Source organism: Staurois parvus, unplaced genomic scaffold (genome assembly GCF_062004578.1).
Source record: "Staurois parvus isolate SC_StPar_1 unplaced genomic scaffold, SC_StPar_1.0 ptg000829l, whole genome shotgun sequence".
Classification (NCBI taxonomy): Eukaryota; Metazoa; Chordata; class Amphibia; order Anura; family Ranidae; genus Staurois; species Staurois parvus.
The window spans coordinates 238,169-257,585 of record NW_028318625.1 but is presented as its reverse complement, the minus strand read 5'-3'; the positions used below and the strand labels follow the sequence as shown (position 1 = coordinate 257,585).

The following is a 19,417-nucleotide window of genomic DNA, read 5'->3' as shown; positions in this document are numbered from 1 at the left end:
TACGGTATATGACTGTATGATATGCCTGGATTCAATATTACATTATTGAGGTATGTTGGGTTACTTTCAAATTCTGTTTTTTGTTGATTTTTATTATTTAAATTGTGAAACTTTTGATACAATATTGTTGCTTTTTATCACAAATGTTTATGTGAGTATTAGTATGGACAATCACGTTTGTCGTGTGCAGCTTAGATTGCACACAAGCATTAGTGGTTGAGTGGATACAGCTGCAGCAGATGTGATTGGGCTATATATGAAGCATGATTATCTGGTAAGATTTGTTATGATTAAGCGCTATTCAGCGTGAAACGCATTAATGTGCCTGTCTTTGTGGAGCTGTGATCATGTTTTTATGATGGATTTCTACAATAAAACTTTTGGACTCTTTGAACGGTAGAGTGTCATCCTTCTCTACTAGTGTCTCGGCTGAGAACCAGACCGGCAATTCCAGCAGGGAGGTTATTGGGGCAAGAGGAAGTGGACTGGCCTGGAGTGGTGGCTTTCTTGTTTTGGATGTATGGAACCATTTGTACTTCAAGGAGGAGTATATTGACAGAAATATGAAAACAGAGATTGCTACTGTAATGAAAAAAAACTTTGGAAAAATAAAATGTGCTGTACTGACTGTATGGCAAAAAACTTTTAGTAAAGCATTTCTCAGTGAAAATAGTCCATTAAAGTCCATATTTGAATCTTGTAAACTTTATAGAGTACTACTAGACTACTACTAGACTAGACTCCACCTCCGCAACATCGCCAAAATCCGCACGTTCCTAACCCCAGAGACCACTAAACAGCTCATCCACTCCCTCATCATATCACGACTCGACTACTGCAACTCCCTCCTCACTGGCCTGCCTCGCCGCTGGCTATCCCCGCTTCAGTCGATCCTGAATACGGCTGCCAGACTCATTCACCTTTCCAACCGCTCCGTTTCCGCCACCCCCCTCTGCCAATCCCTCCACTGGCTTCCGATTGCGCAACGGATCAAATTCAAAATCCTAACACTGACGTACAAAGCCGTCCACCACACTGCCCCGAACTACATCACTGACCTAATATCTAAGTACCGCCCAGCACGCACACTCCGCCTCCAGGACTTCTCCAGGGTATCACCCATCCTCTGGAACTCCCTGCCCCAACCCATCAGATTATCACCTACTCTCCTCTCCTTTAGGCGCACCCTGAAAACTCACCTCTTCAGGGAAGCCTACCCCACCCCCTGCTAACCTCCTCCACTCTTCCTACCACTCCATCCCCCACAGCTATCTCCTCCTGTACCACCATCCCTTCCCTCCTAGATTGTAAGCTCCAAAGAGCAGGGCCCTCGATCCCCTCATGTTTTGCATTGTATTGTTATTGTTCTGTCACATGTTCTGTCCCCCTTTGTAATGTACAGCGCTGAGCGAACTATTGGTGCTTTATAAATACTGTATAATAATAATAATAATACTAGTAGTTTCTACACTAATATTGGATTCTTTATTCACCCCATATTTTTATTGGTCCCATGTATGAGTACTGTTAACAGATGGATATGAACCCTCCGTGTTACTAGTATGGTGTCTGAAGAGCTGTGGAATCTACAAAATGTCTGATTTGTTAAAGCCTTAGGACAGAACTGACTGAAATATTAAGATGCCATGCTAGCACAGATTTTCTCAAACATTTTGGGCCTTGTTCACACTAGTGCGTTTTCAGATGGGACTTGAGTCGCACAGGTCACATGCCTGATGAAGGAACCCTTGCAAGGCTCTGAAAGGTCGCTTTTTGCAACTATGATGTGATCGTTTAATAACGCTATGGACCTATTCTGGAAATCCTTGGTGTGCTGGTGACATACTTCTCACTTTGAATGTGTTCTGTTTCCAGTAGGCAGTCACTGCAGCACCTGTTAACATTTGCTGCCACTGTCAGAAACATGTACATTAGGAATATTGTGCTTTGAGTTGCACAGAATTGCACGACAATGGAAATCACATTCACACGTTCACACCAATGCTGCACATGTGCACTATACATGACCCAAAAAAAGCTGTAACAACTGCTGCCATGACCAACGACAGAGAGGACATGACTGTTTATCCATTACATAACACAGACATTAAAAACATGAAGAGGACGCCTTTAATTTGTGTCACAGCAGAAATGCTTATCAATGACCAAAACCAAAAACACAGAGGCATGAAAATCGTATCAAAATCTTGTCAAAAATGCATCAAAATGCAGCCATGCCGCACTATGAAATCTCACTGGAATTCAGATCAAATGGCAGCCGCAGTAGTGTGAACCTAGCCTTACATTGAGGTAACTCTTGAAAAAATGTGTAAGTGTTGGGCAACCCCTGAATTAATTATCAGATCTACCATCCATGACACATTAGCATGATCAGTTGTAAAAATAATAACAAGTAATATAAAAAGTAATTAGATTAACCCTAATATAACCTGTTCTTGTCTTGTATAATTGGTAGCAAGACACATTGGCATTGGCTGGGAGTTCTATTCTTGCCCTCTGTCTCCATCTAGTGGTAAAAAGGGAATTAACACATTATAGACCTTAAGTTCCCATAACCAGCAGTATTTTATTTAATAACGTATTTCCCATATTAATAATAAATATATATATATTATGAACAAAAACTCCATAATGCTTTTATATAATACATTTAAAATATATATTATTGATAGGATTTCCTTTCTGAAAACAGATATTCACAGTGGAGACACTATAGAGAACTCTTGTGTCTACAATTCCTCTTTGTTGGTGTAGTGCATGGTGTTCCTCAGTCCTGACTTGTAGGATTGGACTCTCTATAAATCTTATGTAGACCTGAAACCCATTCTCAAGTAAGCCTTTTATAGAGCTTGTGTGTTAAAATTCTTTATAAGTAGTTTTATGTGCTGTTTTGTATTTTCACAGAGTACCTTGTAGATTATGATTTAGCCCTGAAGAACTAAAATTGATCAAAATGAATTAGGTTGTGTACTGTGCCTATTTTAATTGGGTACCTTGGAGGAGTAAAACAAATATGTGAACTGAGGGACAGGCAGCTAATTTACGTGCAGTATAGCTAGTAGAGCAATCTACCTTTGTAAATGGGGTCTGCTCTTACTGTTTTTAAGGGTGTATATTTTATCTAATTGAATAAAACTTTGTGTTTTATTATATATATGTTTTTGTTCTAAGTTATGATTCCAGCAACTATCATTTTCAGGAAGAAGTAAATAGATGTATACGTTAAGGGTTAAAGTGGTTGTGAGGCCAAAAGGTTTTTTACCTTCATGCATTCTATGCATGAAGGTAAAAAACCTTCTGTGTGCAGCAGCTCCCCCAGCCCCCTCAATACTTACTTGAGCCTCATCGCGATCCAGTGATGTGAATGACAGCCTCGGCTGTCCTGGGTCTCTGCTTCCTCATTGGCTGAGACAGAAAATGGGAGCCACTGGCTCCCGCTGCTGTCAATCATAGCCAGTCAGCCAATGAGGAGAGAGAGGGAGTGGGGGATCAAATTCAAAATCCTAACACTGACGTACAAAGCTGTCCACCATACTGCCCTGAACTACATCACTGACCTAATATCCAAGTACCACCCAGCACGCACACTCCGCTCCTCACAAGACCTCCTTCTCTCTAGTTCCCTGGTCTCCTCCTCCCATGCCCGCCTCCAGGACTTCTCCAGGGTGTCACCGATCCTCTGGAACTCCCTACCCCAATCCATCAGACTATCACCTACTCTCCTCTCCTTTAGGCACACCCTGAAAACCCATCTCTTCAGGGAAGCCTACCCCACCCCCTGCTAACTTGCCAACCTCCTCCACTCTTCCTACCACTCCATCCCCCACAGCTATCTCCTCCTGTGCCATAATCCCCTCCCTCCTAGATTGTAAGCTCGAAAGAGCAGGGCCCTCAATTCCCTCATGTTTTGCATTGTATTGGTATTGTTCTGTCACATGTTCTGTCCCCCTTTGTAATGTACAGCGCTGAGCAAACTATTGGCGCTTTATAAATACTGTATAATAATAATAATAATATCAAACAATTGCCATTTTTTTTAAATTAAATAATGTTTTCAGTTCTTTTCATCCTTTTTGCATTTCACTGCTGCTGAATAGGAAAAAGTAAATCTGCCCAGGTTTGATTTCAGATGGTTCATTGAGTTATGCAGAAAACCCTAGAGCCTGAACCCCACTGAAGTCTAAAGGAGGCAAATCCTAATAGGAAATTCTGGCCATTTTGTAGACTAATCAGCAAACTATTGTAAACAAAAAGGGAATGGGGAGCTGGGCAGTGCCATGGGGGACTGTAGCAAAGCAAAAAAACATTTTTAAAAATACTGTACAGTGGGGAGATTGTGACTTCATGAATGACATGGGAAAAACACCAACACCTAAAATTACATGCTTGGAAGACGTCTTTGGACTATGTGTGGTGTTATGGAACAGTATGATTTTCACAAACAGCTTCAGACACAGCAATCCCCAATCTGATTAATTACTTGTAAATTCTTAATCTTTCAGTACAGTACAGGATGCAGGGATTGTATTCATAGAACATGAGTTATATGCAGACTACATTCAGGTGATTGAACAATGGGAAAATATTTGCTAGAAAAAGATAGAGGGGAGGGGGCTGTGTCCTGTACTATACTCCAAGATAAGGAATTTACAGGTAAGTCTAAATTCCAAATTCCCATTATCTTAATTGTACAGTACAGGACACAGGGCTAGTATTCATAGACCAGGGGACATCCCAAAGCAATAAACTGAGGGTTAGCAACAACAGAACAAACAGAACTGTCAACAGACCCACATAAAATACAAAGGTTAAGAAGCCCCCCAAAATAACAACTTAAAGTTCATTATGGCCAAAGCACAGGACCAGGTGGCAGCCTTGCAAATGTGAGATACATATGTTTGATGCTGGGAAGCCCAAGAGACACCAACAGACCGTGTTAAATGAGTTCTGATAGGAAAAGGAGGGATGCTTAGAGCTTAGGCCCTGGAAATAGGTGATCTGATCCACCTGGCTATAGTGGTGTGGAGGCAACATGTCCTCTATGAGAGCCTGTCAGCAGGACAAAAAGGGATTCAGATTTGTAAACAGAAGCCATGGCTACAAGGTAGACTCTGACAGCCCTGACAACATCCAAATCAGTGTAGAGCAGGGGCGGACTGACCATTCGAGTGCTCGGGCACTGCCCGAGGGCCAGGGGTCAGTAGGGGGCCCCATGAGATGCCCCTGGTACCTCTCATTGGCTTTTTCAGATGTAGGTGAGGACACAGGGGCCCCATGATCCCCTATTGCCCGGGGGCCTCATGAGTTGTCAGTCCGCCCCTGGTGTAGGGAAATATTCTTGTCATATTTTTGAACAGGAAAAAGGGGAGGGGGTGTAATAACCTCATTTAGGTGGAAATAAGAGATTACATTGGGTAGAAAAGAAGGTCATGGTCCTAATCCACCTTGTCCTTTTGCAACACAGGACAAAGCTCTTCACAAAAAAAGAGCTGCCACCTCAATCTGAGGACAAACTTCCTTCTCTATGATCTACAACAATATGTAGATCCTGGACTGTACTCCCTCTGGAATAACATCAGTTTCTAAAAGATCAATAGCAAGGTTCCTCTTTTAGGAGCTCTATGTCCCCTGGATGAAACTCACAAAGTTCTAATATTTTTCAAAAAATAGCAGCCCACCTGGCTGCCTAGTAAAGTGTCCCAGGGCAAGGGATTTAGGTTAGCTGTGACACTGTCCCTATGAAAGCATGCTGGATATTGCATCTGGCAGCCTTCTCCCTTGTAAGCCCTGGGGGCTGTAGAGGTACTCACACTGCCCCTTGTACCCTGATGCTTTGGATAAGACTGCTGTTCAGGCCTTCTGCTGTGCTAGTCTTACTATGCTAGACAGGGTATCTCATGAATCAGACTGTAGGATAGTGAAGATCCCTTTTTCCAGATTCCTCTCCTCCACCCTGGAGGCAAAGCCCCTCTTCCCAGGGATCTCCTCCAAGGCCGCAGTCCTCCATCTTCCATCAGACCACAGACCAGACTAACTGACTAGCCAGGCTATTCAATATTTATGGGCCCATCTTACCTCCCTGCTAGGCCTCCTGCCTGGGGATTGGTCAAATACCCATAAAACATTCATATCCCTGCCTCTGTACTTCTACCCACTAGCTTCTAGAAATTTCCATGGATCTCCAGAACCAGGGCAAGGCAATAAAAGTCTGATCTGCAGAGCTTTCCAGCCTAACCTTAAGCTGAACCCACAGCAATTACCCAGACTCGCATGACTACTGATGAGTTAACAAAAAGTTACCTACCCTAACTGTACACTAATAGGTGCTACATATGCAAAATAAAATCTGTCTGTATTTAAGAAAATAAAACATTTTCCAGAATGGGTGGGCATGTTGCAGGAAACAATGATTGTCTCAGAATAGTGTACATCATAAATCTAAAGCTGGGTACATACGGATCAAAAATCAGCCTGTCCCGTTCTGTCTGTGCCTCTCCTAGTTCAACAGAAGCTGATCATTAGATAAGCTTCTATCTAATGGTTCTATTGGAAAACCTCATTTGATCAGGTGCTTGCAACCAATAGGCTGCAGTGATAATCAGTGTATTCTAACACCAAGAAGTCCCCACTGTCAGAGTACAATCGCACTTGTGTTGATGCAGGAATTCTGTCAGTTTTTTCTTTTTCAGTCCGCTGGTTGAATGAAAAAAATTTTTTTACCCAGCTTGAGAGTTACATGATAGTCACCTAAAAGAAAACCCTATCAATATTCAGAATATGAGAACAGTTACTTTTAAAAAAATATAACTATTAGCATACAGATGCAGCTTACTATAGAAATGCATGCACACATATGGTATATGGACAAACTGGGGGAGATTTACTAAAACTGGAACGCTCAAAATCTGATGCAGCTAAGCATAGTAGCCAATCAGCTTCTAACTTCAGCTTGTTCAATTACGCTTTGGCAATAAAATCTGGAAGTTGATTGGTTTCTATGCAAAGCTAAACCAGATTTTGCACGCTCCAGTTTTAGTAAATCTCCTCATATGTACAGTTATGCTCAAACGTTTGCACACCCTGGCAGAAATTGTGAAATTTTGGCATTTATATTGAAAATATGACTGATTATGCCAAAAACTCTTTTATTTAAGGATAGTGATCGTGTGAAGCCATTTATTATCGAATAGTTGTTTGGCTCCTTTGAAATCATAATTATAACAGAAATCACCCAAATAACCCAGACCAAAAGTTTACACACCCTGGGATTTGTATCCTGAACACAATCATTTTTTGGGATGCAAAGAAAAATACACAGGTAACCTCAGGAGATTTACAGGGTGCTCTGGAAAAAGACAGTGTTGTTTTTTTTTAAGGAGCACAATAAGACAATACCTGAACAAAAATGAGTTGCATAGTCAAGTTGCCAGAGAGAAGCCTTTACTGGCCCAATGCCACAAAAAAGCCTGGTTACAATATGCTTGAATATACCTTGATACTCCTCACCGAGCCTTTTTTTGTGGCATTGTGGCAGCACAACTGTATACTAACTGTCTATTTTTAACCCAACTGGATTTATATTTTAAGCAGTTGTAAGAAATAATATGGTAGCAACTTTTTTGAGATTTTATATCTAAAGTTATATGTCAAGAATCTTACCTTGTGATTGCCACCGGAACTGCTCATCCATTGAGCTGAGGAAAAAAAAAAACAAAATATTAAAAATTGTAAATTAATTTTTTTTCATAAATATAAGTTTTGTAAAATATAAAACTGCACCTAATATACATGTTTAATGTTTCAAGGATGCCATGGAAAGGTAGCATTGACTCCTTGGCACCGAGCATATGCAAATATGCAGCCTCTTGGCAGCTGGGCATTGGTGCTGAGGGGCCGCATATTTGCATATTCAATGTAAACAAAAGATGTGCTGAGAGCTCACGCCCTGTGCGCTCCCAGCACATTTACCGGCACCTCATGGAAAGGTCTCAACTGCTACTTGCGGTCGGGAGCTTTCCGATCATGTGACTGTCGTGACAGCCAATCACTGCAGTCACATGACCCTAAAGCCCGCCTCCCAGCATCAAAAACTCCTTAAAGGGCTGGGAGGCACCAGCATCAATGGGTTAAATATACTGTTAAGGGTGACATAAATATGAGGCTTGGCCTCAGTTAAAATACATTTTTAAGCAAAAACATGTTTGTAAAATATTAATCTCTGCAGTCAATGCATGTTTCAGGTACATTAAAGGACACCATAGAATGTATAGATGCCAATTGTCCCTGATCTTGCAAAACAGTCCTGTGATTCTAGAAACTGTAATGTGGGTGGTTGCAAAGGATCCAGAAGCATAGCAGTCTGCTTGCCTTCTACCTTGAGAATCTGGGAGTACCCTGCACCCCACTAGTACTCTTTCGGATACAGCAGCTTGTAGCTGCCCTTCAGTCACATCCCTCTGCTCCTGCGGGTTCTTGGGCTGCTCACAGCTTCATGATTTCCTGAACAGATCATCCTTGGACTTGCAATAAGTATGGTGTGTGTGAAGTCTGTGCAGTATAAAAAAAATATATGTGACAAAGCTGTTCTCTAACTGCAAAGAAGGAGATAAGATGCAGGTGCAGGGTACAAATGTGTGTATATGTAGTGCTGAGGGAGATGGGGCTTGGGTTGGGGTTATGTGTATATGTAGAGATGCAGGAGGAGATGTGAGTAAATGTAGTGCCCTGGCTGTTAGGAAGGGTGTGAGTACATGTAGGGCTGTGTGGGGGAGGAAGTATATAGAGGGGAGAAATGTGAGCGTACATATTGTAGGTCTTTAGACGCGAATTCCTGCCTGCATGCTTGAGCTAAGGGCAGATGAATTCCAGAAAGTAAATGCTACATGAATTATCTCCTACCCCTCACCAAAACAAGCAGGTGCAATGATTCATGGGCATAGTGTATTCCAGATGGGGGCAAACAGATAGTTTGCTAACTCTGACACTCTGGTGACACTCCTGACAGATCTGACCATGGGTTGAAAGTTATTCATGGTTGAGTGAAGCAAAAACACTAAAAAAGGCTTTCCTGGAATGATGTGGGACTTGAAGTGGTTCTTTCACAGGACGTCCAAAGACCCCAAATACAGTCAACAGTATCTGCGATAGGGTGTTTAACATCTGCCCTATGCAGTTATTTTAAGTATATACAGTACATATATTTAAAGGGAGAAGTCTGGTTCTAGGTAACTATGCGTGTCAGTTGCTTGCACATGATTACACCACACGAGAAGGACTGGAAAACAAAAGAAGCATCGGGTGCTACATCAAGGAAGAGCACAGGAGGAGAAATGTTATTATAGAATCAAGTTTATTTAAAACAATAAATAAATGGTGGGTGTTAAATGTCTACCTTCAGCAGGCTGGGACTATCATGTTTTTACTCAGCTTTATGAATCTATTTATGGCTCGGTGGGAATCTATTTCTGTTTGATAGGGAGTGAATTTACCTCAAACCTCATTGTATGGAAAAGATTAATTGATGATATCCTGTTTATCTGAAATGGCAATTGATCAGACCTAAATGCTTTTGTAAAATAAGTTAATAGGTAGGATTTGTGAACACAATATATTAAAAGTCCATTTGAGTACAATACATATAGTTACATTGGTCAAAACATATATTTTGCCTAAAAAAATATTTTTTTAAATCATTTGATTTTCGGTCACATGACTGTACCCTCATTACGACCACCTTTACCACAGCAGAGGACGTGTAAGGTGGTATGTTTATTCATACATACACCGTGGGGAAGTTCCCCATCAGTGCCTTAGGTCACACAGAGCAGGCAGACAATGACCGGAATTATATCACAGCCACTTGGCAGATGGGTGGAATTACATGACAGTGAGCATCTGAGCCAACATAACACACACACAGTGGAGAGTTAACTTCTCTGTCTGTGGTGTCCGTTTATGAACCAGCGATAAATGATTCCCTTATGATTAAGTCCCAGATGTGACGAAACGCGTCAGCGGAAGTGACGTCGGATGCAAGGAGCAGGAAGTGTTACGGCGGCCATCTTTACTTTTGGAAATCGCTGTACTCTCCACATGGGAACTGCTTGGTAATCCCCAGGAACTGGGGGATATATATTTTATGCATCTTTTATTCTATTTACATGTAAGTAAATTCATTAAAGCAATATGGTCTTGTAATATACGGAGTTACACTATTATCATTTCTTATTATATATGTTTGGAGCCTGGAATACTTGGATCAAGGCTTATGGATAACCATGGAGGTATAATTATATAGTGTTACTCTGCAATAGCAAAGGAGGAGAAAGAAATTTGTTGGGTGATTTCTACAACTGTCATCTTAAGGCGTTTTCTCTTTTATCTTTGGTAAGGGTATATATGCCTTACTCATTAGAAGTGTTACACTTTTGGAGTGGTTTTCACTGTATGAAACACATCACTAATTGGCACGAGTGCTGTTTGGAATTTCTCACGAGTGTTTCACTATTTTTGTGATATATTTATATATATATATATATATATATATTTTTTATGTTTTTCTTCTTTAGTATTATGGTAATGCACTATTTTAGTTTCTTTTTATTTTTGAGGTTTTCTTAAAAGTCACCGGAAGGAATCGACACTATAAGGAATTTCAAGTTGATTACATTCATCTTTCTAAATATTGGTTTGGACTATTGAGACACTGGACTTTGTTAGGGGTATTTTTGATTGGACTATTATTTATTATGTATTATCACTTATAAGGGGTGTGAATTAATTATTTATTTATTCCAATTAGGGATTTGTTTAATGAGGGGGACATTTGATTCTCTTTAGAATAATTTTTGGATTTTGTACTTTCAGGGGTTGAAAGTTTTTTCTAAGTTGAATCCAGAGAGTGATTGGGTTTTTGTGAGATACCATATTCACATTTTGTTTGGTTTTTATATGATAAATGATCGCTGCTCAGTTCTCCAGTATTCTCGAAGAACACAGTTCTCCTGTGAATGCCTTTTATGAAGCAGTTCTCCGAACGAAGGGAGAACGGTCTCCAAACGCTGGAGAACGGTCTACAAACGGCAGATTTTACTATAATCTCACAAGATTACAGTAAAAGATCAGTTTACTAAGCAGAGGTAAATTATCGCTGCTTAGTTTGTGGTCCCTCCGATTCTCCAGCTCTGGGCTGGAGAATCTGGAGGGAGAACACAGATCTCCAGTGAAGGGCTGAACAGTTCTCCACTGATCTCCTGAGTGTCATAAACTGTGAATGACCAAAGAATAGCTGCGATCCTCTGAATCGCAGCTATTCTCTGTGTCATAAAAGGACATCTATGTGTGCTTCCGTCCAGAACCAACTGCAGCCTGATTCACACGTGTGGTGTGGATTGAAGCTCAGGTTTCACAGCTAATTGACTCAGTAGTTGTTCAGCGGTTCATGTCAGGTTTACATCAGGTTCAGGAGAGGATTAGCTCAGGATCTTATCCTGTTCGCACATATGCAGTTTAGAAATGGTTCCCACAGAAGTCTATAGCCTGTAATTCGGACCGCACTGCTCAGAAATTGGACATGACTCTTTTTCAGATCACACTGAATCCGCACTGCAAGTGCACCAGACATATGTGAACAGGCACCACAGGAATCAATGTTTATTCACCTGTCATGCGGATTGGATGCAGTTCGAACCACATCCAATCCGCATATATGTGAACCAGCACCTACTGTCATAACTACAGTTGGTTGAGGAACATAGCACACACAGACAGGGAAATCACTTCCCCACTGTATGTGTGTATGGTAAACCCATCTGCCCATCCACTGTGTCACAATTTCCTGCCCACCTGCTGTTTAATGTTAAACTGCTCATCAGCCACCCTGCAGTGTCATATAATTCTGCCCACTGCCCTTAGTCTACAGACAGGGATCTTCCCCACTATGTATGTGTACGGAAGACCACTCCTTTACTAAAATGAGCTGGGAGGAGGCATGGTCACACAGCTGACAACGGAGATACAGGTACGCTGTGCATTGGCACAGTATCCTGTAGCTCCCAGTGGTGATTGCAGGGATGCAAAGTGGACATGGCATGCTTGCCAAAAGTCAGTTTGAAATCAGTAGCCAGAAGAACTGAAAGGATCAATTAGTCACTTTCATAGTAACCATGGACTTGCTGCACCACCAGGTAAACGTGGGCTCTAAATAGGGCAGACAGATAAGTAACTGCCCAGTATTCCCCAGAGCACCCCTTAAGCAGCCATACACTTAGCTCTGCTCTTCGCAAATTCGTTATACTAAATGAATATATAATCTTTACATCAAGCTATTAGTCTAACAGAAAAAGGAAATCAGGCACAGCTAACCATGTAGCTCAGTGTTGTATAAACTACTGAAGTGGATCTTGATTAAAACACTGCTGATTTGTAGCTTTTAACACAACAAAGCCAGATGTGCTGGGTAGCCATCAGGACCATTGAAACTCAGCATCCTACAGTATGATTAATGCAGGTTGGCACTGCAGACTTACTGCAGTTCTGTACCACATTATCTGTAATCAATTAAGTTAATTTGTTATATTTTAATCGTACAGTACAGGACACCAGACTTCATAGCCTGTCATTCATAGACCATTGTTTATTTGCTGCTACCTTAAGGCGACTGGACACTGGCAAAAACTGTGCTAACCTCCTCCACAAGTGTACCCACTTAACCCCGCCCACTTCATGGGACTCCTAGTCTACTTACACAATGAACCTGTTCTCCTCTAAAAAAGTATTTTTCTTTTTAAACCATTTTTACATCTGAATCTTCTATCAACATCTGACTGCTGGTTTTCTTGTGCTATTTGGCAATTTTCGGATCAGTTTTCCTTAGTATGTACCTTGGGGACTGTATCAGGAACCCACTGTGTGGGGCAAGCCCATAAGGTTTGCTTTTGGAACACTGTGAATCTACCAATAGGCACTTACCATGTGACGTTAACTGCAGGTTACTACAAAGGTCCAGGACAATTTTTCATTGCTATTGCTATGGTTCTGTCAGGGCAGGGGCCGAGAAACGGACAGGCAGGCCTAACAATGTAACGCACTGGCTGATGACAACCACCACCCACAGACCGAAGTCCCTCAGGGCGCGGAGTCTAAGTCCCAGGCTGGAATTCACCAGGGCCCCTGATGGTGGGGATGGACTTGACGCAGCCAGGAACCAGGTCGCGGCCCCCCGAGACACCCCAGCTGCGGTAATGGCCGCCGCCAATGGCGTGTAGCAGGTGGAAGAGACAAAAGAGTAGTCAGACAGGCCGGGTCAACAACAATAGGACAAAACAGTACAGGACAGCAGATGAGAATCACAGGTCACGAGCCGGGTTCAGCAACGGAGAGTCAGATCAAAGGAGAATACAAAGAATAGTCGAGTACAAGCCGAATCAGATACCAGGAGAGTCACGAGAGTCAGAACAGAGTAATAGCAACACAAAGACACAAGACACAAGTGCAAAGAGCATGTGCGAACCACAGGCTTATATGTCATCAGCCACACCCCTCTGGGGGATGGACCTCAGAGACCTGAAGGCATAAAAGGATTCCCACCATGCACAGTAGAATCCAAGATGGACGCCAGCACATGGAGTAACATAACCTCAGGGAAAAGGTAGGACCTTGACAGGTTCCCAGACCCTAAAGACCCCTTTGGGGCTATGCCTACTGTAACAGGAGAAGAATGGGACCTTTAATATGCGCAGCGTTGTGGATAAGGTAAGCCAGGGTTTCACTGCATATGGTCTTCATGGCTTTTAACAACACTATATACAGGGCATAGCTCATTATGTGGTTTAGAGGTAAGAGGATTGTGAGTTATTCACTTTATTTTGGTAAACCCCACCATATTGTCGCTAATGTTTCTCAGCACAGGCACTTTTGAAACTAGCATTTTTGTCCCTATCTGGAATTAATCTCAGAAAGATAAGGTAACTATGTGACACCTCCCAGATGATCAGTTTCTGCCTGTTTGTTCCTCTTAGAACTCATACAGTACGTTGCTGCATTCCCGCTGCCAACTTTTACAGAGACACGGCTACAGAAACTCAGTTAGCACCTGAGTTATCTCTCAGGCATGCACCACATGGCCTGTTTGAAAAAAGCAGATTTCTCTGCTGCAATGTCCAAATTTTTTCAAAACTCTCAGCTCTTCTAAAACCTTCAGTTTCCATTGGCCAAAAACCCTGCATGTATTATTTTGCCTCTGAACCTGTCCAGGGATCGGGAGCAGAACCTCCATTACTTGAAGATATGAAGAAAAGTATTGAGGACACAAATTTTGTAGAGTAGGCAGCAGAATTGTTTTCTTAAACTTCATTTTATGGGGTACTAGCTATAGCATAACCTAATTATCCACACATCAAACAGAAACCTTTGAGTACTAAGAGACGCTAATTCTTAAAAGACTTTTCCTAGAAATACACAGATTATGCACTTTTTGAGGACTGGCTAAACCCTTTCAGGGTTTATTCTCCTCCTAAGTGTTTTGCTGACAGCTATCATAAAGAAAAGGATTTTAAAAATAAATTAAGTATTCCAGTGGTGGATCCTGACTTTCAGTTTTCAAAATAAATATCTCAGTTCCTATTGAGGATGTTCCCTTCGTTAAAGTGATAGTAAAGTCTGTTTTTTTTCACTTGTACTTACAGGTAAACCTATAATAAGGCTTACCTGTAGGTACTGTAAATATCTCCTAAACGTGCACCGTTTAGGAGATATTTACCTATGCAATAGCACTGCCTCATGCACTCTGAAAGAATATCATGCCTGTGCCGTTCCTTCAGAGCTGTGTGCCATAAAAAAAACAATTACAGCTGATGCCTTCAGTCCTATTGTTTTGTGTTGATGCTCTTGGGAACATAATTTGCCAAGTCTCAAAAATCTCTCATCTCTGGGCATAATGCTCAAGATTTTGTGGCTAAACACTTGGTCTGTTGAACATGCGTGTAAAAAATGTATCCTATGCATGCCATTTGATGGTAAACGACTTTTTGGGGAAACCCTTGAAAAGTTAATCAAGGAAATAATGGGAAAATATACTCCTGCCCCACAACAAAGAGGTTATGTCTCCTAATCCTATAGCTTTACATTCTCCAGAGGAATCAACCTCAAAATCAAGTCTTAACACTTCTTTCCATCACAAGCCCTGTCCCACCAAGCCCTATAAGCCTTCTAGGAAGTCCTCTTCACAATGAAGGGGCACCCCTATGCCTCATTGGAGGGATATCTGTTGGCATTTGCGCCAGACTGGGTCCCAGACGTCACAGGACCTCTGTGTCTAATCTGTCATTTCAAAGGAGTACAAAATAGAAATTCTATCTTTGCTTTTTCCTTCCAGTCTGTCAGCTTTAGACCAATGTGGAGTACCTGGGTCTAATCTTGGACACAGCCCAAATCGGGATCTTTCTCTTTCATGGGAAGGTGGGCTCACAAAGGTTCAGCTCAGGTTCCCATAATGACACCCCTCAATTTGTTTTTGCATGAGGATTCTGGTCCTCATGGTGGCCTCCTCTAAGCTTCAAGACCTCCAAGACCCTTCAATCCTACACCCTCAAGAACAAGCAAATCAAATCCTTGGATCACACAATGCTTCTGTCCAGCCAAACAAAGCGCTTCATGGCAAAGTGGTTCTACAATCCTACCATGGAATTGGGAAAATCATTCCTTCACAGGACAGATGTGAGACTTACAGTTTGAGGGAGTTTACAACTCCCTGACCATCCAAGAGTCAAGGTCAGTCAAAACTGCCCATCACCAGTCTGGAACTGATTGTCTCTACAATATTGGACCTCTCTTCAATAAGGTCACCCATTTATAGTACAGCCAGACTATGTTACAGTAATGGAATACATAAATCAGGGGAACACCAGAAGCAGGGGCGGACTGACCATTAGAGCACTCAGGCACTGCCCGAGAGCCCGGGGTCAGTAGGGGGCCCTATGAGATGCCCCTGGTACATAGGCTTTTTTGGGTGTGGGCGAGGACACAGGGGCCCCATGATCCCCTATTGCCCAGGGGCCCCATGAGTTGTCAGTCCGCCCCTGACCAGAAGCTTAGCATTCCTAAAAGAAACATATAATACTCTCATGAACAGAAAATTACATTGCAGCTTTCTTGGCCATCCACATTCCAGGAGTGGACAATTGACAAGTGAACTCCCAAAGCCATCAATGCCTAGAGCTAAGACAGTGGTCTCTGCTCTCAGAACTTTCAAAATCCTTGCCTAAGGTGGGGTAAACCAGATGTGGACATTGTGGCCTCCAACCTGAAAAACACTGAGGCCAAGACCAGGGATCTTCTAGCCTTCATGGTCCTACTGTATAACAAAGAAAATTAATGTTACCTTTATATTCCTTATCTTGGAGTAAAGTTCATGATACAGGCCCCTCCACTCTGTGTCTTGATCACTCCTTTGTGCTTGTTAAAAAACTGGAGCCCAATGGAGTGGGCAGGGTTATATGGTGTACCCTTGGGGCGGTCTTAGCAAAGTTTTTGCCAGTGTGCAGTCACCTGAAGGTAACAGCATATAACCCATGGTCTATGAATACAGGTCCTGTGTACTGTACGCTATGATAAGGACCTTGTAGGTAAGTCTTAACTCCTACTGTACTATTTTGAGAGACCTAAAAGCAAGCAAGCATGATAATTTTCTTTGGGGTCACTGCAAATTCATTTTAATACAAACAGTGGAAATGCACTACAAAGTTGAGCAAATGTAACCACTTGCCCTCCTGAGGATTTACCCCCCCCCCCCCCCCCCCCACCTTCCTGACCAGGCCTTTTTTTGCTATTCGGAGCTGCAGTATTTCAACTTGTAACTGCGCAGTCATGCAATGCTGTACCCAAATTAAATTTATGTCCTTTTTTTTCACACAAATAGAGATTTTTTTCAGTGGTATTTGATCACCTGGGCGCTTTTTGTTTTTTGCACTATAAACAAAAAAAGACCAAAATTTTTGAAAAAGATGATATTTTTTACTTTCGGCTATAAAAAATATACAGTAAACTCAAATTTCGTCTTAAATTTAGGCCAAAATGTATTCTGCTACATGTTTTTGGTAAAAAAAATCCCAGGAAGTATATATTGATTGCTTTGTGTGAAAGTTATAGTATCTAAAAACTATGGTATAGATAATGAAGTTTACACATCTTTTACTTTCTGACTGAAAAGCCTTTACAAGTTATCATTTTAGATTTACAAAGGAGGTCTAGTGCTAGAATTACTGCCCTTGATCTGACATTTGCGGTGATACCTTACATGCATGGTGCAACCGTTGTTTACATACTGGCACAGGGTCAAAGCTCGTGGGCGAGGGTACTTTTTTTTTTTTTTTTTAAAGTTATTTTGATTTTTTAAAATTATTTTTACACTGTCCCTTTAATTTTTTTTTTTATCACTTTTAATGCTATCACAGGGAATGCAAATAACCCCTATAATTTCAATGAGTATTGTCATATTCGTTTTTGAGAAACCTGGGGTCTATCAGTCTCTAGATATCTCCTCTGCCCTTACATTATCTAATCTCACCAAGATCGGTGTGATCAGATGCTTTCCCAATTTACAAATGGTGCTGTTTATATCCTGCAAAAATGAAGTGATGAAATGCTCGTAGCTTCCAATTTCTTAGACTATAGAGATGATTGGCACCATTCTGGTATCCAATCAGCTCTATGGTCAGCTGGCAGAAACACCGGCTGCATTCTCAGGTTCCCCTGATGGTACGGGACTGCCCAAGAAGGCCATGGAAGGCAGCGGGGGATGGGGGGGCATCTTCTCCCACTGCTTATAAAAGCAATCCTGCAGCTAACTAGCCACTAGGATTGCTTTTACATGAAAGCCAATCGCCGGCTGAAAAAAAACGATACCAGGATGATGCTTGCAGCTGAAGGCATCATCCTGGTATAGCCACTCAAAGTCCAGTGATGTACCAGTACGTCGCTGCTCCTTGTTGGGTGTACATGCTATGTTCTTTTTCTTATGCAGCCTGTGGACTGAATGAAAAAAAGAGAAGAAATATCTGTCAGAAAAAGTGTGTGGTATAGCCACCATTAGAATATACCGCCCTGCATCCATCCATTTCTAATGGTGGGCACACATGAAATGTGCCAAAAAATATTATAAAATATCTATGCCAAAGCATAGGGGCCATCCACCCACTGGCCACCCCAGACCCCCATGCTTTGGCATATATGCTCTTTTTTTAACTGCAGATGAAAAATCTCAACCAACAGCACTGCACACACCTACTTATGTATATTCTGAGAGCAAGACCCTGTTGCTGTCAGAATAAAGAAGTCAGTGCTGCCGCTGAATGACATCCTCATTTCTCAAGCAGGCTTTTCCCCCTTTCTAAGATGGGTATTTACAAGCCACTGGGGGAAACCTCGACGATTAAGTCGCATGGTGCCACATGTGCCAGTTCTAGGATTGTACAAATGTCTAAATAGTGATACGCTTGAATAAAAATTGTCCACGTATAAGTGGTACCCCATATGGAATAAGGATGACACCAAGTTCCAAACTATTTTGCCACTGCTCTCCATGTAGTCTGGGCATCTGGGGGGCTCCACATGACTATCTTTTCTCACGTAAATCCGAAACTTATATGTATAGCCTGTTGCCCTCTCACAGGTTTTGTGCATCTTGACCCCATATCTGGCACGCTTGCTGGGAAGAAATTGTTTGAATGGAAGGTGGCCATAAAAATTAATGAGGGACTCATCAACGCAGATGTTTTGTTGGGGAGTATAGATATCTGCAAATTTTTGGTTAAGGTGATTTACGAGGGGCCGAATTTTGTGGAGCCGGTCAAATTCAGGGTCACCTTCAGGACGACAGAGTGTGTTGTCATTGAAATACATAAAACACATTATACTCTCATATCTATGCCTGGCCATGGCGGCAGAGAACATGGGCATATGATGAATCGGGTCTGTAAACCAATACAACCACAATTAATTTGTAATGTAATTGTAATGTAATGTAATGTAATGTTTTGTAATGCCAAAGTTGAGGGTTAGGCCCAAAAACTTTAAATTTGGAAACCGTAATGGGTTTCCATGTGAATGGTCTGGCAAGGTTTGAGTTTGGGCTGGGGGCGATAAACTGTTGTGCATATAAATTGCTTTGAACCACAATCAATGCATACAGATCTTCCGTGAAAAACAGCTCCATAAAAACAAGGGAAGTAGCTAAATTTGCTGTTTCCATCTGAATTCCGGGTTGGGTAGTGAATGGGGGAAGTATGGGTGCTGCAGAATTTGTAGGCTACCAATCGGGATTTGCAAGCACATCCGGAAGGATGCTAGCGGATCTACGGGACTGTGTGCAAATTCTTGGTGGCTGCGGGACACTACTTGT

At 41.9% G+C, this 19,417-nt stretch overlaps 1 protein-coding gene across 4 annotated transcripts in view; it reads right to left on the bottom strand.

Moving 5' to 3' along the window:
* Positions 1-19,417, bottom strand: part of CTNND2 (catenin delta 2) — a 529,941-nt gene that overhangs the window by 375,519 nt on the left and 135,005 nt on the right. For all 4 annotated transcript variants that reach the window (XM_089655247.1, XM_089655250.1, XM_089655248.1 and 1 more), the window contains exon 5: positions 7,681-7,715. In XM_089655247.1, the coding sequence (XP_089511373.1) occupies positions 7,681-7,715 (35 nt within the window). The remainder of the gene's footprint in view (positions 1-7,680; positions 7,716-19,417) is intronic.